The 21,177-nt window shown below is 38.8% G+C and overlaps 1 protein-coding gene across 7 annotated transcripts in view; it reads left to right on the forward strand.

Moving 5' to 3' along the window:
- PARP11 (poly(ADP-ribose) polymerase family member 11) overlaps positions 1 to 15,316 on the forward strand; it is a 37,170-nt gene extending 21,854 nt beyond the window's left edge. For all 7 annotated transcript variants that reach the window (XM_037514529.1, XM_037514530.1, XM_037514524.1 and 4 more), the window contains 5 exons: positions 2,172 to 2,247; positions 5,271 to 5,343; positions 5,420 to 5,550; positions 13,080 to 13,231; positions 14,849 to 15,316. In XM_037514529.1, coding sequence (XP_037370426.1) covers positions 2,172 to 2,247; positions 5,271 to 5,343; positions 5,420 to 5,550; positions 13,080 to 13,231; positions 14,849 to 15,165 — 749 coding nt within the window. In that variant the 3' untranslated portion in view covers positions 15,166 to 15,316. The remainder of the gene's footprint in view (positions 1 to 2,171; positions 2,248 to 5,270; positions 5,344 to 5,419; positions 5,551 to 13,079; positions 13,232 to 14,848) is intronic.
- Positions 15,317 to 21,177: the final 5,861 nt, after the last annotated feature.

Raw genomic sequence — 21,177 nt, forward strand, 5'->3', positions numbered from 1 at the left:
AAGATTCAAAGTCTTCTTGAGCAGCCTTGCCTATTATAAAAGTGTATCTACATACTTTTAAATACTAATGTGTGTGGAGATTGTCATATGAGTTCGTGTAACATTCCTCTTCTGAGGAACACAAGCACTTGCTGGCTGTTGCTTTGTTCATCGTCCCATCAGCCTTTCAGAATATGAGGAAACCTTTTTATCTTAAGGATCAGCCTGAGAAATTAAGTGACAAAGTCATAGATAACTGGTGATAGTTTTAAAACCAATGTTGAACTGAGTAACCCATCTCTTAGGTGTCTTTGTAAGAAAACTATTTCTTTAATGGACATTAACTTCTGCCATTTTCTGATTTCATTGGCTTCCATATATTAGCCATCTAGTCTGGAAATTACCCCATTTTGGATTTCACCCATTATACGTGGGTATGTTTTTAGGTATCTCACAAAAAACCCATTGGATTTACTTTCAACCTACTGGTTTCAGCTGTTTGCTGCTAAGAGGCGAATGAGACATGAATGGGGAAACTTTCTTCATAAAAGTGCATTTCGGTTGCTTCACAATTCAGTCCTCTCCTTTTTCTTCCCCTATTTCTCTGAGCGGTGTCTTTGTAACAGTCAGTAGTGTCTTGTGGTGTGGGAGGGTGTTGGAACCTGAGGAAATTGCCTTGGCTGGACCAAGGCCCAGAAATGGGAAAGAGGATTTGTCCAGTTAAGAGGTTACTGAGCCCAAAAAATCCAATGATTTTTGTTGCCACAAAGTCTGGGTTGATTTATTATTAAGAGTTAAAACATTAGATTCTTACTCCTGACTAACTATACCTTAAAAAAAAAATTATGTTAGTCAAAAGTTTGCCTGTAAGGGCTCCCTGGCATTTGTCTCTGCTGCAGTCTAGACAGAAGGTGTCTGTGGACATCTAGTCTTGTGCACGGTGACATTTCTAGTAACAACCTATAGAAATGAGCCCCGAAAACAGTCTTACAGCACCATTGCTGAGGCACTACTGAAGCATCCCAATTTGCACAGACCAGCTTCCTACAGAGGACGGCGGTTGTTATCCTTGGCTAGATAACTCGGCATGCTAAATGTTTCTGAATGAGTATTTTCTAGTACTGCAGGTTTTGAGAGCTACCTCTCAGACAACGCAATTTATTAAAAGATACCTTTATTGAAAAATAGGGTACCCTGCATTCACTCATGTTCCTGGGTCCTCCTTATAAGGATACAGTTTCAAAGGCATGGGTATTAGCATTGCACCTGGACTATTTGCAAAAGGAGCCCCAGCTAAGAATGGGGAACCATGAACTTCACCATGAACTTCCAATGAGATGGTGTTAGTAGAAGGCACCACAGCTTTCTCTCCATGTGCTGAGATGCTCTTGCTTTCTCCCTGCACTCTTGGTAATGCCAGTGCATGCAGAGTCTAGAACACAACAGAACACACAGTAGCTTTTGCCGGGGTGAATGAACCCCTTTATTTTGGAATGGAATGAAGCCATTAGACAGGATAAATTGACTAGAATCTCACATGAAAACTTACTACTTAACTCTGTGGGAATGGAGAAATGAACCTGGTAAATATTGCCAAAACCAAGACATAGATAAAAGAAAATGATACCTTTAGTTAATTAGTCTTTTGTCACTAGACTAGCTTACAGAAGTAAATACCGAGTGTAGATAGGTTTTCTAGTTTAGGTGTACAACTGAAAGAGAAGGCAAAAAATGCATAAATTTGTGAAATTCTGTGAATTATACAAGTTTTATAGTGGCAATGTAACATATTTGTCATTTCCAAAAGGTATGGAGAAATCAGAGTACATTTTTTTTCCCACTGAATAAATGCTAGCATTTCTTCCTTTTTCTAGTGCTCTTGATTTCCCGAAGTTTAGAACTTGGTTTCCATGTCAGTTTAGCCCATGTGCGATGCAGACAGGAAGGGTGGGTGCGCTGAGCGGCCTGTGTGTGTGAGCTTAGATCACGTGACGAAGCCGTGGTTCTCAATAGCATTTTTTGAACATGATAAATAGATACACGGGAAGGTAGCCTTAATCTGCTTTTCTTGTTAGCTGCTCCCAAAGCTCCATGATTCTTGGTCATCAAGGGGTATGGCTTCAAACCTTTGCGAAAATGTATAGCACAATCTGTTTCTGTGACTTATCTACTATCTTTGTCTTTGTACACAGAAATGAAGCAAATGAATCTCACCACTGGCAAACAGCGCTTAATAAAAAGAGCCCCCTTTTCTATCAGTGCTTTCAGGTATTGTAAAGAGAATTGGGCTAAAAAGAATGGGGTTTGCCTCTCCCTCTTAATATTGGACAGAGAAACAAAGAGACCAAAGATGGTTTGCATAGGTTATTTAATGATCCCAATGTTGATCTTTTCATTACTGAATTTCTTATTTGTTCCTGAAATAACCATATTGGTATTTTTTTGCCAGTGTTTCCTTACCTGTTGTCCTTTTCATTTCCCCTGGCATTGATTTTTCAGTTCTTTAGAACACTTGGCATGGTCGTTACAAAATATCTTATGGTCTTTGCTATAAATCCTTAAAATAACCTACAAGGGTAAGTTTGAATTAACTTGGAAATACTCTCAGAGAACCATCTGGTCACTTGGGCCATAAATCTAGTTAGTTGTCCAATCTGTCTCCACCTCCTCTGCTCCCCATCAGGCAACTCCTAGAAGTACTTTCAAGTTGTAGTGACTAGAGGAGGCCCAACGAAGATAGGAGTAGAGGGGACAACAGCACAGCTACCTGTTCCCCACATCTTGGTCGCAAGTTTCCCCTTTTGCTACCTCTGACTAAGTATAGCCAGAAAAGAGAGATATACGTGTCACCAGAGGATATTTGCTATTCAAGTGAATGGAATTGAAGGTAAAAAATTTTAGAGTGTTACAACCTATTTTCTGGAATGATTCATCAAGCCAAGTATTGAAATTCCTCCTGTTCAAAGAAGTTAAAATGAGCCTGATAAAAACATCCTGGCTTATGAATTATAGGGAATATCCCATTTGCTCCTCCCAAGGAGATATTTTGAACAGGAGGAAGTGTTTGAAGGAGGAAGTGTTTGAAGTTTCTGTGAGTTTGTTTCATAAGACTTTTGACTTATACTTAAGCATCATGATTTAAAAGCTATTCAAGTACAGTTAAGACATAGTATATTCTACGGAATATAGAGAATATTATTTCCTTACCAGTTAAAAAAATATCCTCATTCTTAATTACAAAGAATGTGAAAGAGGAGCTACTTATCTTCAAAGAGAATGTAATCTTGAGAAAAATGAGACATAATAATGGGAAATGTTATTATTGTAATTGTATGTTATTATATTCGATAACTTTGGTGGGGCAGGAAGCACACGATGGGATCAAGTGCTTTGTTCTGTCACAGACTGTACAAACCATAGAACAGACAGGAGAGAGAGAATTAACCAGAATGGAGGACAATAAGCAAGATAATGAAAGAGGAAGAACAGTTAGGTAGGAGGCAGTAGAGTAATGAAGGTGAGTAGGTGTTGATATAGAAATGTTTATTTATTTTAGGTAAATTCAGCATTTATGACATGTAAGGTGAATATTACATGCTTCTTGTTGGCAAGAAACTTAAAATTAATTAAAGCTAAGGGTTATGTTAAAAGTAAAAAAAGCACTTTAGCATACCAAAATGAAAACTAAGGCAAAGTTTAAAAAAAAGCTAGGAAAACTATTGCTACTTACTATCATAGACAAAGAGTTAATCTCTGTGGTGTATGAAGTACTTCTTGTAATCGCTAAGTAGATTCTAAGTGTAAGAATCGACTTCTGTAAATAGAAAACCAGTATTGGTCTGCTCATTAGAAAAATGAGCAAAGAATTTGAATAGGTCATAAATCTCACTCATGATAAAAGAGATACAAATTATACCAGATTATTTTTACTATCAGACTGACAAAAATTCAAATGTTTGAAAACGCATTTTTTTGGAGAGGGGTTTGGGAGATAGGGATTCTCTATCTTTGGTAGGAATTTCAATAAGTACAAACTTAAGGAGTATTTGGGGGGTTTCTGTCCAAATCATGAATAAATCTAGTCTTTGATCCAGAAATTCCATTTCAAAGTTGCTATCCTACAGACTGACTAGTAGACGTGAAAATGACAAATAGACAAATCTAGTTTTTGCAGTATTCTTAACAGTAGCAAAACATTGAACACAAGCTAAAGATCATCAATAGGGGACTTGTTATCAGTGATGGAATTCTTTGCATCTGTCAGATAGAATGAAGTCATTGATTCAAACAGTATTTATTGTCTGCCATGTGTCAGGCTCTGTTGTAGGATTAGAGAATGTGCATATTCTCTCTTTACTGATACAGAAGTGAAAAAAAAAAAAGAAACAGCTGCAAAGGACATGCTGTTTATACTGTCATTTGTATGGGGGGACATCTGTCTTGTGTTAACTTAAAGAAGTTCTGGAATTATACCCAAGAGATTAAAAATGTTTACTTGGAACTGGAGCAGATGAGAATTGGACAGACCAATGACTGGAATGGGAGGAAAATTATTCATTAGTTGCTTCTTTCTACTTAACAAATTTTAAATCAAAATGGAAGTGAGTTTTAAACTAAAGACAGACTTGAGGTTTACGAAGTTCTTCAATAACCTCCAGTTACTAGCGAACTCCACGTGTCAGTTTCAGCCTTTTACCATTAAGCCCCTCACCATCACCATCTTTTTCTGTGTTTCTTCACTTAAACATGATAGAGTGTTTTTAAAAATTTCACTAACTGTACTAATTGAATTAATGTGGACTGTGTAGGAAAATAGTGGGCAATAAATTGAGAAAGGTTTAGATTGAGGTTAGATCTTGAAAGATATTGAATATATGACCAAGGGGTTTGGATTTGACTTACGAGGCATTGTGGATCTGTTAACAAGGTTCCTTTAAACTAGTTTGATTTTCTTCTTGGAAATTCCTTTACCTCACCTAAAATCTTACCTACATTTTCACAAAATGCTTGTTTTAGAAAAACAAGACAGAATAAACAACTCTTTTGAAGTCTCAGTTTTATGTCAGGGTGATGTTTTCTGTGAAAATTCTCAACGTATCACTACACAGTGGCACACAGTAAACATTTATAAATATTTGAAAATAAAGACATGCTACCCTTGCTTGCATTTGTCACAACACCTCAGACATGAAAATTCAGCTTTGGAGAAAAGGTTAAATCATTAACAATAATTAACAACAGTTAACGACAATCAGCTGCTAATATTTTGTTTTATCTTTTGCTATTTAAAGTTACATCTGTGAAAATGAGGCTATCCCCATGCCACCGCACTGGGAGAACGTGAATACTGAAGTACCCTACCAGGTAAGAGCAGAACTGACTATACTGTATGAGAGGTTGGAAAGGACCCCAATCAAACTATGCCAACTTCTTTTTCCAGCTTATTCCTTTGCACCATCAAACACATGAATATAATGAAGTTGCTAGTCTCTTTGGGAAAACAATGGATCGCAACAGAATTAAAAGAATTCAGAGAATTCAAAACCTAGACTTGTGGGAGTTCTTTTGCAGGTGAGACAGTTTCTAATCTGAACCCTCTCCTTGGCCTCTAAGACTTCTCTATAGTCTTACAGATAGTTAAACACAAATGTTTCATTGTATTGCTTTCCAGTGTCACCACAAGAACGGAGTTGAGTCCCCCGGTCTTCTCTTGCCATATTTTGACCCAGTCTCTCAGCTCTCTCCTCAGCATTCTCAGGGAGTTCAAAGAGCTGCTCTAATAAGTTAATGCCAGCTGTCCTTCCAGCACCGTGATGTCTTGTTAGAGGTCATACTCTCTTCCCATTGCTAGCAGCTCCCTCCTTTCAAGGTTTGCATTGTGGCTGGAATTTGCATTACAAGGGAATTTGGGGAGCTGTTCAGTTTTGTGAATATGACTTTGTTGATTCAGACTTTCATGTTGAATAAGAAGTCTCTGTAAACATCATGAAACTTTTCAAAAATTTTTAAACAGTGATGACACTTCTCTTGTCTGTAGTCATTTGGTTTGCTTGTTTTGTTTTGGAAGACTCTTTAAAACATACCCTGAAATTTCCTGCTGAGTCCAAAGTTTATTTTGTAGATTTAAAAATCTCAAGTCCTTACTCAGTTTAGGTCGGAAAAGACAGATTAGCACATTTAACCTAAAAGTAAAGGCCAGACAACTTAAGGTATTACCCAAATTAACCAACAAGGCTCTTTTTTTTTTTATAAGTACTACTTAAAACAGTGGTTTTTCTGAAATATGTTTATTAAGCGTGTGTATGAGAATTGATTTCTGATTTTTTAAGTGTAAACAATGTTAATATTTATTCAGCAATGTTTCAAATAATAGTCTAATAGAATGAACCACCATGTACTGATCCTCCTGATTAACATTTATCAAGATTTACCACATGAAATATAGCTCCTTTTTTGTTAATATTGTTGCTGCTGAAATATTTTAAAGCAAATCCCAGTATCCTTAACTCTTTATGTTCTCATATACTTGAAAATTAGACTGAATTTTGTGTTTTATTTTTATTTTTGATAATATGGCCTAATATTTTCATAATAGTTCATGGTAAAATAAGAAGTTTTTAGCTTGTATTCTTTGTAATGTTGAACCTTTGGACCAAATCAGCTTTTATTTCTGACAATAACTGAGTTGGAGTTTAGAAAGCTTCATTCAGTTCTTGTTTAGATGATGCTGTTATAGAAAAGATGGAAGCCTACCCTGCTTTGATTTTATTTTCTCAGTGAATAAAGTAAATTTTTCTAAAATGGCTAGAGTAAAACTTGATTTATTATTCTTTTTTCTCCCTCCTTTCCCCTACCCTCCCTTCAGCCCACACTGGATGCCCCATGCTCTCCATTTATTATTCTTAATCAGGCTCTGAAGTGTAGTTCATATTGGTCTCCCTTATAATTTGAGTCTTCATTTAGCCCTCATTTAAATCCAGTGGTAAAAATGTGCCAGTGAATCCCCAAACCATTTTATACTATGAATTTCACTGGAAACAATTTTCCTCTGGCAATGCCCTTCATGCTTTTATGTAATGTCAGCCAGGCCCTGGAAATCTGTGATGGTAAATGAACTTGCTACCTTCTATGACAGTAGAAAATACTGTGCTGTATGGACAGCCTGTCATTTTGACATCTCCCTGAAAACTAAAATAACCTAATCTGTCGTGTCACATACCTGTGACTCACCACATAGACACTGAGGCCCCTGTGAGCTCATCAGGCATCTGTTCGCATGTCACCCATGCCTTTCTTCTCTCCCTTCTTTTTAGCAATTGTTTTAGTACTCCATTTGTGACAGGCACTATTCTGGGTGTTGGGATATAAGAGAGTACAGGGTCCTAGCTTAGACAAAGATCCAGGCCACTGTGCCACAAAACATAGGGGTGAGTGCAAGGCATCATGAGAACATTAAGTGAGGGTATCCATGCGTTCCTGCTGGCAGAAGGAGGACATGTTGCAGAGTGGGGGACGTGCAGGAGCACTTTCTAAGTGGTTGCCATTTAAGCTAGATGCAGGAAGAGGTGGGAAGCACACCCCAAGCTTTAAGAGCAGCCCAGGCCAGAGTCTGGATACAAAGGGGAGTGTAGAGTGTTGAGAGAATTTCAAATAGAATAGAAAGTTAGGATAATTGGTGAGAGAAGAGGCTGGGAAGGTAGTCAAGAGGTAAAACATGAAGGAGTTTAAAGTAAGGGGTGGTCATGTGATCTTAGTCAGTGTCTTACTTGGGTTGAACTGATCCAGAGTAGGAGTCAGAGAGGTGCCAGGGCCCAGACCATGCAGGGCCTTACGGACCAAACTTAGGGGTTTGTATTTTTTTCCCGGGACAGTAGAACGTCTTGTAGGACTTTACACAGAGTGGTGGGTCTGATTTGCATTTTAGAAAAATAATTCATCAGGCAATACTGTAGAGGAAGGGTCAAAAGCAGTAGCTCTCAATCAGGAGGGAATTTGCCCAGCACGGAGCATTTGGTGATGACTGGAGTCATTTTTTTTTTTTTTTTTTTTTTTTAAATTTTTTTTTTTTTTTTTTTTTTTTTTTTTTTTTTTTTTTTTTATTTTTTATTTATTTTTTTTTTTTTAAATTTTATTGTTATATTCCCCATACAATTGCAGCCCCCCATTCTGACCCCAATCCCTCCCCTCCCGCCCCCGCCCCCCTAAAAGTGTCTCTGGTTCATAGTTTTTTGTTGATTTTGATTTTCACTTTCTTATAGTTATTCATTTTCCTGGTCCCTTATTTAAGTTTTCTAGATTCCTGCTATGAGTGAGACCATCCGGTATTTTTCTTTTTCTTTTTGGCTTATTTCGCTGAGCATGATCCCTTCCAGCGCCATCCATGTTGCTGCAAATTGCATGTGTTTATCTTTTTTGAATGCTGAGTAATATTCCATGGTATATATGTACCACATCTTCTTGATCCAGTCATCTATTTTTGGGCATTTGGGTTGTTTCCAAAGCTTAGCTATTGTAAACAGTGCTGCTATAAACATAGGGGTGCAGGTGTTCTTTGGAGTTGATGTTTCTGTGTCCTTTGGGTAAATACCTAGGAGTGGAATTGCTGGATCATATGGAAGCTCTATGTTTAGTAGGTCCAGAAATCTCCACACAGCTCTCCACAGTGGTTGGACCAGTTTGCACTCCCACCAACAGTGCAGAAGAGTTCCTTTTTCTCCACACCCTCGCCAGCATTTGTTGTTGCTAGTTTTTTTAATATGTGCCATTCTCACTGGTGTAAGATGGTATCTCATGGTAGTTTTGATTTGCATTTCCCTGATGGCAAGTGATGTTGAACATTTTTTCATATGCCTGTTGGAGTCATTTTTGATAGTCATGTGGTGAGATGGGGACACTACTTGCATCTACTGGGTAGATGGTAGGGACCAGAGACCCTAAACATTTTTAAATGCACAAGACACCCCCCACAGCAAGGAATTATCCAGTCCAAAATATCAATAGTATCATGGTTGAGAAACTAACTCTGTTTTAAAAGGATCACAGAAGCAGGAGACCAGTTTAGGAAATTGTTTCAGTAATTAAATGAGACACAATAGGTTACCTAAACCAATGTGCATTTTGGTGTTTTGGAACAAAGAGGATTGTTTTATATTCATGTATTTTTTTTTATTGAGCTGTAATTGACATAATGCTTTATATTAATTTCAGATTGCATAGCATAGTGATTCAATATTTGCATATATTCAGAAATGATCCCCACAGTAAGTCTGGTTAAATTCTATCACCACACATAAGTACAATCTTTTCCTTTTCACAGTCTACTCTCTTAGCCACTTTGAAATATATAATACCCTACTGTTAACTGTAGTCCCCATGCATTATGTTACATCTTCATGACTCACTGATTTTATAACTGGAAGTTTGTGCCCTTTGCCCATCTTCACTCATTTCACCCACTCCATGCCTTCCATCCTTAGTAACAATTATTTAGTTTGAAGAGAACAGTTTTGAGATATTAAGGATATGCAACCATGTTGTTTGATGTTTGGGGCAGGGAAGGGAGACGAAAGATGACAATGAAGTTACTTACTTGTTTGTTTTAATTGGCCAGGGGTGTATGGGTAGGGACAGGTATTTGTTTTTGCCTCTAGGGAGAATGGGGGAGAGTAGTCATTGATATGTGGCTTGGGAACTCAGGAAGCTGGTGTAGACTAAAGATAAAGGTTTTGGAGTTGTTAGAATTGGAATAGCAATTGATCAGATGACCCGAGAGTGTGTGTAGATTAAGAAGAGGGCAAAGAACCCAACTCCAGAAGGGACGGACAGAAGGGGAAAAAACCCAGGAGGAAACTGAGAAAGTAATAAGTAAGAATGTAGAAGAAAACAAATAGAATGTAGAGTCACAGATGCCAAAGGAATCTTATCTTTGAAAATTTCTGCAGTTGATTCTGATGCTTAGTCAGGGAGAGAGCCCTGGGCCTACAGCTGGGCAAGCACTTCAGCCAGGGCGCAGGGTCTCTTCTACTGCAGCTCTGAGTGCTGAGGTCACTGCATGGCCACATTAGCACTCTCCTCCCTGAGAGGGTAGGTAGTTTAAGGTATTTTTGAAAAGTGGGTGTTACAGTAAGTTTAGATATGAACATGGGGTTGGGCAAAAGTGGGCAGGGCTGTGAGAACTTAGTGTAGTTGGAATTCTATGACCTTCCCCAAAGGTTAAGTGCAAGAGGCCTTAGAACTCCATGTTAGCTTTTCTGGAACACCAACTCTGTGGTTTGTAAGTCTCCACATTTCAGGAGGCCTAACTAGTAAGCACCAGAATGAACCAGGCTGTGGGATGTAAAGCTTTCACCACCCATCCTGCTCTCCCGTCATGTACGCATGTGCATCCACTCCAGTTACCAGCAGGTGTTCAGTGCCCACATTGGCTTTTTTACCTGCAGTTCCTTTATAAAATCCAAGAGACTTGAGTGAATTTTCATACCAAAAGTTATTCTGATCTGTACTTAAAATTAGTGATGAGTAAAGATCCACATTTTAGAGTATATTCTAGTCATTACATGTCCTGGAGCTTGACCTTGGGAGGATGTGTGTTAAGCAAACGTTTACTCAGGAAAAAAACAGTGTGGGTTCACCAATGCCCAGCTCACTATCAGTCACCATAATGGGAGATGGGGGAGCCCCATAGACAGTGTAACTTGATTCTTAAAATGTGCTTGAGAAAGGTTTCTGTGATAGAGACAAGATAGAGGCATGGATACCAGGTTAAAGTCTTATGCAGAGAGTACCTTGAATGGCATGCAAGCTTGCTTTTTGAGCCCTTCAACATTATCAGGAACGTGGAAGAAAATGTACAAGGCTTTCTTATCACACTTGTAAAAGATTCAAAAGTAGCTCTTGGTGTGAATGAATCAGGAGTCAGGAAGACCTTGGATGACTGAAATTGAGTCAAAACAAATATAATTATTCTTTTTGAAAAATGTTTTTCTTAGTTAGATAAGCAACAAATGTGCCTTGTAAGAAAAAGGCAGATCATAAAATTGTAAAAAGGAAGTTGATATAATTTACTCTTAGCGAAAACATGCTTACTTCGTTTGAAGTAAATATTTGTTTAATACACATCCTTCCAACGTCATGCTTAATGTCTGAAGACTATCACCCTTAGATCAAAGCATGCACATATAAATTTTGGTGCATATTTCCAGTGACTCTTGAGAAATGCCACAGACATTTCTATCTCTCACATTATTTAAATGCAAGTATCCATGGCCTGTGTACTCACTAAGCTGCATGTTTATAAATTTTATACATTTAAAATTACTCTGTCAAGATGAAGATTAATTGAAATAAATCCACTGTGTTGGATTTGTAAGTTAGTTGCACAAATACAGCAAACCCAAGAGGTCTGGTGTAAAGTCCTGGGAGCTTTAATTGACTCGTGGAAGTCAGTAGTATGATGCCTCTGGTGTACGAAGGGGCCGAGGCTGGAGCCAGTGCTCTCAAAAACATTTCTCTTCCTCCGTCATTTATACACTTGACAGTATTCTGCAGATTCTTGTCAGTGACAGCCTGTCCAGGAGGGAGAAAGGTCTGGAAGCTGTGAGGAATTGTTGATGGAGTGGTGTGTACTTAACCTAGACAAGGCAGCCTGGTTGGTGTTCATAGTTATTTTTGGATATTTGCAGAGTTGTCTTGTATAGGAGTGCTTTGAATTGCTTTGTGTTCAGAAGGAATAATTGAGACCAGTCAGTAGAAGTAACAGAAGGCAGATTTTGGTTTAGTATTGGGCATTTTTGGTTTAGTATTGGGTATTGGGTGTTTGGGTATTGTGTATTTGGTTTAGTATTGGTTTAGTATTTGGTTTAGTATGGGGGTGGCTATATTTTCTTTTTTAAAAGATTTATTTATTTATTTATATAAGCACTGGGTATAGTCAGAAGCGCAGGAGGGTGAGAGAATTCACCAGAGCCAGAGCAGGGAGCAGAGCAGGCAGAAGACCGAAGTACACTGCTGAGGGGAGCAGCGGGCGGCAGGAGAGGTCTGCATGCCATGTGGCACCCTCGTCCGGTGGCCGGGGAGCAGCCAGGGATCAAACTGGCGCTGCAGAGGCTGCGGGCAGCTTCGCAACCCAGCGCTCAACTGCTGCGCCACCAGGGGAGGCCCGGTGGCTATATTTTCTAAAAATAATTGTTGTGTGAATGCATCAGGAATCAGGAAGACCTTGCAAGACTGATCACAAATACATTTCGCCATCTTGCAAATGTGTTTGCCCCATCCCAGTCCTGTTCTCCTTTCCTACTGAGGGTGCATGATGCCTTCTTGTCCTTGTTTTTGTAGTTTTACTGCCTGTAATGTATATACACAGAATGCGCAGTATTATTTGGACTTAGATGTCTCTTTTTGCAACATTCTTTTTACAGTCAACATTATTTTTAAGAGTTTTCTCTAAGTATGTATAGATCTAGTACATTACTTTAAAATATCATATATAAACATGTACTTACTACTTGATTTTTATCTACGGAAGCATTTTAGGCCATTTCAGTTTATTTGCTTTGCTATGATAATCAGTCCTATGTTGAATATCTTTTTGTGTGTCAAGAGGTAGTTTTCCATTGGGAAACAGATTGAACAGGATGACTTCATATCCCTTTAGCCCTGAGATTCAAAATTCAGTTTAATTAAACCACCATTTTCTAGTCTCTAGGGCTAAAAGATGAAGACATTATCCCTCTTCAAGGAATTCGCTGTCTAAAGACTCCTGGATTTGTACTATTGAGTTATTTGTAGTGTCACATTGAGGCATCTGTAAAGCTTGGCTGGTTCAGGCAGTCAGTTACCTTTACTATGATGGGGAACAGTCTGGGGTACATATAGTTTTTGGTATAATTTCCAGCTTTAAATCTCAGTGTTAATTAATATGCACATTGGAGATTATTTCTTTTCCAGAGCTGCCCTATTTTAAGATTAAAACTTAAGATTTTATGTTAAAGACATTTTTCTGTTTTACCCTTCCTGTTGACATTGCTCCTTAAAAAATTAATAAATGCTGCATATGGTATATTTCTCTGTGTGTTGTGTGTGTCTCGGTATTATGTTTTTAGGAAAAAGGCTCAGCTCAAGAAAAAAAGAGGTGTGCCTCAGATTAACGAGCAAATGCTCTTTCATGGTACCAGCAGCGAATTTGTGGAAGCCATTTGCATTCATAACTTTGACTGGAGAATAAATGGTATACATGGTGCTCTCTTTGGGAAAGGTAATTATCAGAATTTCATTTCCAATGTTGGTTGTAGGAGACAATCTCCTCTCTTTAGAATATGTTGATTGTTCAGTACTTCAGCAATTTGATAGTCGTTAAAGTTTACTGTACTAGGTTCCTGGCACACCCTCCAAGTTTCTCCGTCACAGAAAAACCACTTCCTGCATGTGCAAGATGGAAGTCAGACTTCTACTCTTTTTTTTTTTTTTTTTTTTTTAAATAGAGGCATGTTTTATTTATTTATTTATTTGTTTGTTTGTTTTGTTTATACATGCACTGGGTACAGTCAGAAGCGCAGGAGGGTGAGAGAATTCACCAGAGCCAGAGCAGGGAGCAGAGCAGGCAGAAGGACCGAAGCACACTGCTGAGGGGAGCAGCGGGCGGCAGGAGAGAGGAGACTTCTACTCTTTTACCAGATTTAATAACTTCCCAAGTCCCAGTCATCAGCTGGGACAATGTGTGCAGATAAGCTGATTTTTGCATTACCTTTAATTTCCATGTACAAGTCCTCTCCATGGACAAACCTAAACATGAGGATAGGTACAGATCTAGGTGCTGTTATTATTTGTCTTGCTTTGTTTGTTAGAAAATGATAGGCAGGACTATTAGTGAGCAATAAGGAATAATGAGGGAAATCGTCACCTTTTTTCTAATGTTGGGACATTTCTAATGTTGGAAAAGTCCATGTTCTCAAACTTATTCCCACTATTCAAATAAATTAAGGAGAGATGAGGGGAAGCATTTGTTTTTCTAGTCTTTACTCTGAATCTAACCTCCCGCAAGAGAAGTGGCTTCCACTCAGGGTCAGGATGTGCTGCATTTTTAAAAAAGTAAGTTAATTTTTAAAAATAATTACTGAAAGGGCCATTCCATTTACTTAATGCTAAGAGGACCGGAAAAGTGTTACATAAATCTCATCTGTACTGGGCAATACGAAGCTTTGCAGTTCATTTCCAGATTTTTTCAAATATTCCCTGAATGATGTCAGTTTCCTAGGCCTGCCATTTCAGAAGAGTCAGATGCCTTTTGGGGTTTCCTATCAGGTAACGAAACAGTGAGACTGTTTTTTTTGGAAGGCTTACATATGAATACCATTGCATTCTTTTCAGAAATCTTTTTCCTGGATGTGGGCTTCTATTATCTCTAGACATACCATTGAATTGTCCCTCTGTAGCACAGAAATGTGGTTTCTGGGGGTCAGTAGTTTTCACTGTGCTCTCCTGAACATCTGTAGGTGCTGGACAAGGGTAGGGGGTGAACAAAGTGGTAGAAGGAAACAGTGTGTATGTCTTACTGGATATTTTAGTAGGATTTCTTTTGAAAACAGAAGTCTGGTAGCTACGTTTCGGTGGGCCTGGGGGATAGTGGTGGTGGTGGGCTGGTCTGTACTGGTGCATCCGTCCCCATGACAGTCTACTCCCAGCTGTCCATAACAGATGGATTTGTTGCATAAAGGTTACCCAAGAGGAGATTCCACATCTATTTTTGTTACACAATTCCATGAGACGATGAGTCGATTCCTTTAACAATTACAGTGTTCTTGCCTATGTTTCACATATTCTTCAGAGTAATCTTGGCTCTTGTCTTTTTTTTTTTTTGTCCTTTTTATTTAAGGAACCTATTTTGCTAGAGATGCTGCTTATTCCAGTCGCTTCTGCAAAGATGATATAAAGCATGGAAACACATTCCAAATTCATGGTGTAAGCTTGCAACAGCGGCATCTGTTTAGAACATATAAGTCTATGTTTCTTGCTCGAGTGCTAATTGGAGATTACATAAATGGAGACTCCAAATACATGCGTCCTCCTTCCAAAGATGGGAGCTATGTGAATCTATACGACAGCTGTGTGGATGACACCTGGAATCCGAAGATTTTTGTGGTGTTTGATGCCAACCAAATCTATCCTGAATACTTAATCGACTTTCACTGATCGCACTTCCAAATCTCAGTGGTCAAGAAGTTTTATTCCTTTTCAACAGGAAGATTTGTTCTCCTGTCATCTAGCCACTACATGTTAATTATCTGATCCTATGAACCAGATATGAGAAAAAGTGGCCTCCATATGAAAAGACATACTGACTTTAAGGTTGGTTGTGCTGTTGTTTTGTTTTTGTCTGCTACAGTCTTTTTTGTTAAAGAATGGTGCCATTGTCTTTTTAACACATGGGGTGAAAGATACCACTTGAAATGGAATCAGCCTAGTCTCACTTAACATGGTCAGTCACAGTCCTTGAAATTTACATGTGTGTTATCAGGATAAACTTCCTTAGTTCAAATAGACATCCATCTATCTGTTCAAAAAATAAAAATATTCACCTAAACGTGTCCCTTCAAGGAATTGGTCCTTGATACATTGAATTCTGATATGTCTGCGGAATCCATGTGTTGCTTTGAAGGGGGTTTAGAGCCTGCTGCAGTGCTCAGTACCCTGGGAGAAGTCAGGAGTAAGGAAAGTACTGGCAGTGCTGCCAGACAAGCCAGCAGGGAAACTCAAGGCAGGGCACCTGCTTCCTGTTGCCTTGGGACTCTGCTGCTGTCTCAGCCTCCTCTTAGCATTCTCTCTCTGTCTCCTACGTCTAATTGACAAATGCTGCGTCTGGTACTCAGCCTACAGCTCGTCCTCTGGGGCTCTTGAATTCTTGTACCAGGACTTGCTAGACAAAGGGTTTACTGCAGCTTCAAAGTGAAATTTTTATTTTATTATTGAAAATGTGTATTTTTCCTGTGATCTGGAGTCCCTGCAATGATTACTTCTAAATTCTTTTTATCTGCTCTCCCACCACACACACTGCTATCAGCAATAATTTATGAAATTCACATTTCTAACTTGTGTCTTCCCATTTTGAGTCATTATAGAAAACAAAGGATGCTAGGAACAAATCTGGTTTGTTCTTTTGAGTAGCAATTGACAATCAGCTAGCTTTCTTGAGAAGTTAAATATGATTCATAACCATGTTTAATGGAAGCTTGTTTACCTGTTCCATCTGTTTTGTTATCTGTGCTAAGGTGGAATAACTAATGTTGGAACAGCTTCCTGTCCCTAAACATAGTTTAGCAGTGGCTGAGAGCCACGTGGCAGAGATGTTACACAGGAATCAGGTATCAGATGGGACATCTGGCCATATGATTATTGAAAGTTTTTCCAACCTTAATATTCCATGATTTTACCTGAAAAAAAAAAAAAGAACACTTTCATCAAAACTTTCCAAGATGGCTTTTTTCTGACTTAGTCTAACCTTTTTCTAACTCAATCTAATACTAAATCATCTCCCCATTATCCTTACCAACTTTTGACTGAGAGGTAATGAACATAATTTAACTTCTCAAGAAAACTCCAGAAAGTAAATGTTTATGCCTGTGTTGTATTGTTCAATCATTTGCATTTGGAAGATATCTAGAAATAACAAAAATAAAGATTATGGAGCAAGCGTAGGAATGGTAATTCTTTAACTGCCATATATGCCCAGAGTTTTATTATGGCCCACCATTCATGTAATTGTGCAGTCGGAATTAAGTCATACACAGGAAATCGAATGGACATACCTAGGAACCCAGCAACAATAAAGATTTCCTGATTCCAGTGTGCGCAAACAGTGGTTTAGATGAAGTGCTGTGAAAATTTAGAAAGAATACATTTTAGAAGTTTGCAGAGTTCATTAGGGAAATAATTGAAGCCACGAGGGTAGGCCACCATTGCACTAGATGTTCACAAAAAACAATGTTGATATGGTAGGAGTTCAGATTTTGAAAATCTTTTTGTTGTGATACCAAAAAAAAAAAAAGTTAAAATAGTCTCCACTTCAACTTCGCTATCGCTTTTCTAAATTAATATGATTGTTTCTATCATCACTCGAATGGAATAATGTTGTTTCCCTTGAGGATTATTTTCTCTTAGGTGTGTACAGGTCTTATCTCCAGGTGACTGAGAACCCAGCATTCATACTTACGCAGCAATTTGTGGGAATCCTCAACTTAGCTAGTTGATTCCTGTGTAGTGAGTAGAGTTTGTAAGAACCAAACTGTTACTGTTACTCTTGTCTAGGAATGTATTGCCAACTCCCCTTTTATAACAAAGAGCTGATTTTGATAAATTTTCTAAATGTGATAGCGTAGAGTTAATTGATGTTAAAATTTTATTTCTTTGGATCAGTAGATTGAATTGCAAATCCTAATCAGTTTATAATAAGATCGGACACAACCATTGCCATCACATAGTATCGGTGGGCAGAATGAAGAAAAGGCACTGCAGATGAATGAATAGTTTTAAAAAACCCTACACTGAGTAAGTCCAGCAGATAAGTACTTTTTTTTTTTTTTTAACTTTGGTGATATCCACCTCAGGGTTAAAAAAAAAAATGTTTATAAGAAACTGTTTCATAAATCTTGTGGTTATGAACAGGAAGATTTTGTATCAGTGCAACACTTTATATCTAGACTGTTATGGTGATGCTGATAAAGAATTTGGGGCCATTTTTGATATACGAGCATATTGTTTTTACATGTGGTGATTAAAGCTTTCCACAGCCCATCTTGGTCATCTGTGTGTGCCATGTATTTGTTTCTATGGTTTCTGTGTCTCATCTCCACTTTGCATAACTTAAACCTGACTTTTCAACTCAAATGTCATAGACTCTCAATGAGTTTGTTGCCTATAACTCATATAACCTACATGTACAAAAAGAAGTCTCCTTCTCAGTTGGAATCATCAAATAGCCTGTGGGGAAAGTCATCTACTCTGTGCTGTTGAAAATTCCCAAGCAGATCAAGGCCCACTGCCTCCAGTGTCCTTTCCTCTCAGGGAGAAGTTCTGGAGGGTGTGTTTGCATTCACCCAAGCAGCAGGCCTCCTGCAGCCCATTTAGCCCCAGCCACTCCCGCTATGTCTATAGTAATTGCTTTTGAGGCAACTTAAGGCATTTCATTTAATCTCTAAGCTTCTATGAGCAAAAAGGGGAAGGTATCAAAAGATCTCTAATTTTAGACCTGAGAGAAATGAGGGATGATCAAGGCTTACCTGTGGAAACAAATCAATTTTTCTGTTCATTAAAATCATTCCCCAGTCCAGTCTGATGAAAATTCAACTGAGCTTTGATCGATGATGTAGAAATGTGATATATTTACAAATATTGTTTACAGGTGTTCAGATATTGGTGGTTACCTCTCAGGTCATCAGGAACAATACAAGAAACAATCTTGTAATAGCCCTAGTTGATCCTAGATTGTCTTCTCTCCTTGAGGAAGGATATTTGGTTAATTTTTTAAATAAACATTTTATTTTGCTTTAAAACAAAGAGATGGCCCATTTCCAGATGAAATTTAAGATCCTGTCTTTGTACAGTCATGCATGGCTTCGTCAAAGGGATACAACCCAAGATGTACATCCTTGGGCGGTCCTGTGCAAAGGCAATATTAGCAGTGAATTGTGCACAGAAATAACACAAGGTTAAATCAAGCATAAGGAAAACGATGCCATCAAAAGATGCAATAAACTTGAGATGAATGAGGCGGCTGCTGGAGTAAATTGCTGGAACCTTCACGTTCCTACCGCTGTGACGTCACTAGGCCTCTGGGGACCACTGTCGGGTACGTAGCCCATCACTGACCGAAACGCCACACAGTGCGTTACTGTACATAAAGAACATAAAAGTTTATAAAAAATAGCAGAGAAAGAAAGAACAAAGCTCTGTCAAAAATTATTTTTGCTTAGAAATTGATCAAAGGATTTTACTTACTTTTATCCCCTTGTACCACATGCAGGAAGAGGTTTGGTGAGACAAGCTGCCCTGCCTCACTGCTGATGAATAATCTTATGGTTTTGCTTGGGGCAGCACCAATGGAAGAAATGAACATTTCAAAGAAATATGAAGTATGTGATTATTTGGGGGGGGTGGGGCTTGGTCACTATGAGTAATAGATACGAGGGGTGAGTCCTGAATATCTAGGAAAGATGTTCAAGTTTATCCCTTAAGCGTTTCTTTTTGTCAGAGGCAGCCTACTTCTCTTGTTTTCAGAGACTCCGGGCTGGAAGGTGGTTTGGGAGCTCATATAGTCTTCTCATCCTCTCCTCCTTCCTGTATTGTGCCTAATCCATCCCCGGTGAGAAGATGTCTTGGTTATTGTTACTATGCAGCCAGTAAACTCCTTGCTACAACTGGTGTACGTCTCCTGCTATAAGATTATGTAATCCATTTTCTCAGCTAACTACTTGACCTTCATTCTTCAGCACTGCAGGCTAAGAGCTGAGCTTTCATTTGAACTTTCTCACTGTATGGCTCTGTACCTAAGAATTATGTGTTGGTCTTATTCATCTTTTAAGTGGCATTTCATGAGATAGGAACATAGAGTTATCCCAAAGACAGTTGTGTTTTCTGCAGCTCCTTATCTTTCCTATGCCCCCTACCAAGAAGTCATCCAGTAAGCTGACTCGGGCATGTACCTACCCAACCTCACGATGGTAACACGGTTAGGAGAGTCACAATTCAGTTTTTTTTTTTTAAATGATGAGATAGATCAGATTTATTTACTAGACATGTACAGAACATTCTACCCCAAAAGTACAGCATATACATTTTTCTCAAGGACATAAGGATCATTTTCAAGAATGGGCCATATGTTAGGGCATAATTCAATTGTCAATAAACTTATGGAGACTGATAACATTTTAACACAAATCATTTTGTGATATTAATTACAAATCCAGATTGCACTTCTTTTGTTTTTCTGTCCATTTTGAGAAATACCTTCTCCTGATGGGCTCGTTATGCTTCAGTATCTCCCAGATAACTTGCAGAAGTGCAAGTGCCTTCCCAGTCCACATTTGATTAACATTCTCAGTGCATCAGCAAGGCACCCATTTCTTCTTCTTTATTCCTTTAACAAGAAGATCAAGCACCAACTTGGGAGCCCCTGATCAGAGTTTTATTTCTGGCTTGCTCTTTGACTCAGTATGACCTTGGGTAACTCACCAGAGGGAAAGTTCTCTTTTCAGAAGGTGAAGTTTAAGAAGGACTGATCAGATTCTTGTTAAAAGAAAAAGACCTGACAGGGTATGGCTAGATTTCTCTGACCTGATTGAGCCTGGCTTTTGAGTTTGGGCCAAGGAAACGGCAGTAGCTGGATCTTAACGCATTAAGTAGCAAGAGATTGGAATGGGAAGGGAAAGGAATCAACCTGGTTCTGCCAAAATCTCTACCATCATTTTGTTCCCCTTTCTTACTCAAGCTCAAAACTCTGAGTTCCCGTGTGTGCAGGCAACAAGCACATCAAGCATGACCTCTGCTCTCGGGGGGCTTCAAGTCTGGCAGGGAGGCCATGCACTGAACTGTAATGGCCGTTTTGCAAAAGCAGAAGTTCAGACCACAGTAAGAGACTATGACAAAGGGGTTTGACTCATTTTAGGGAGCTACAGAAGATCTGAAAGGTGAGTAGGTTCTAGGTAGGTGAAGTAGTGATTTTATATCTCCCTGGCTGCACATAACTATGCGACGTCAGGTTTTTGGGAGACAAGAAAACCAGGAATGGGGTAGAGGGCTTTTGGAACATTTTTTATCATTAAAATTAAGAGTACAAAATCAAAGCCACTCAACCAGAATGAGTTTTCCCCAGTGCCTACACCTGGGTCGGACTTAAGGGAACCAGGACTCACACTAGGAGGTCTATGAAGAGAGGATTCTTACTAAGAATCAGGAAGCTTGCCTCTTTTGCTCATGCCTTGCTGCCTCCCCCCAGGATCCATACTCACTTAATTCCCTGGGGCCTTCAAAACTCTATCTGAAACATGGGCTCTGGAGTAAGAGGCCTACCTTGAATCCTGGCTCCCCCACTAGCAGCTGTCTGGCCTTGGGGAGGTCACTTAACCTCTCTGTGCCTCAGTCTCCTCATTTGTAAATTGGGATAATAAGGTCAGCCTCAGGTGATGTCTGTAAAGTGCTTAGGATAGAGCC

The sequence above is a fragment of the Talpa occidentalis genome, unplaced genomic scaffold, assembly GCF_014898055.3.
Source record: "Talpa occidentalis isolate TD23 unplaced genomic scaffold, MPIMG_talOcc4v2.1 talOcc4.16, whole genome shotgun sequence".
Classification (NCBI taxonomy): Eukaryota; Metazoa; Chordata; class Mammalia; order Eulipotyphla; family Talpidae; genus Talpa; species Talpa occidentalis.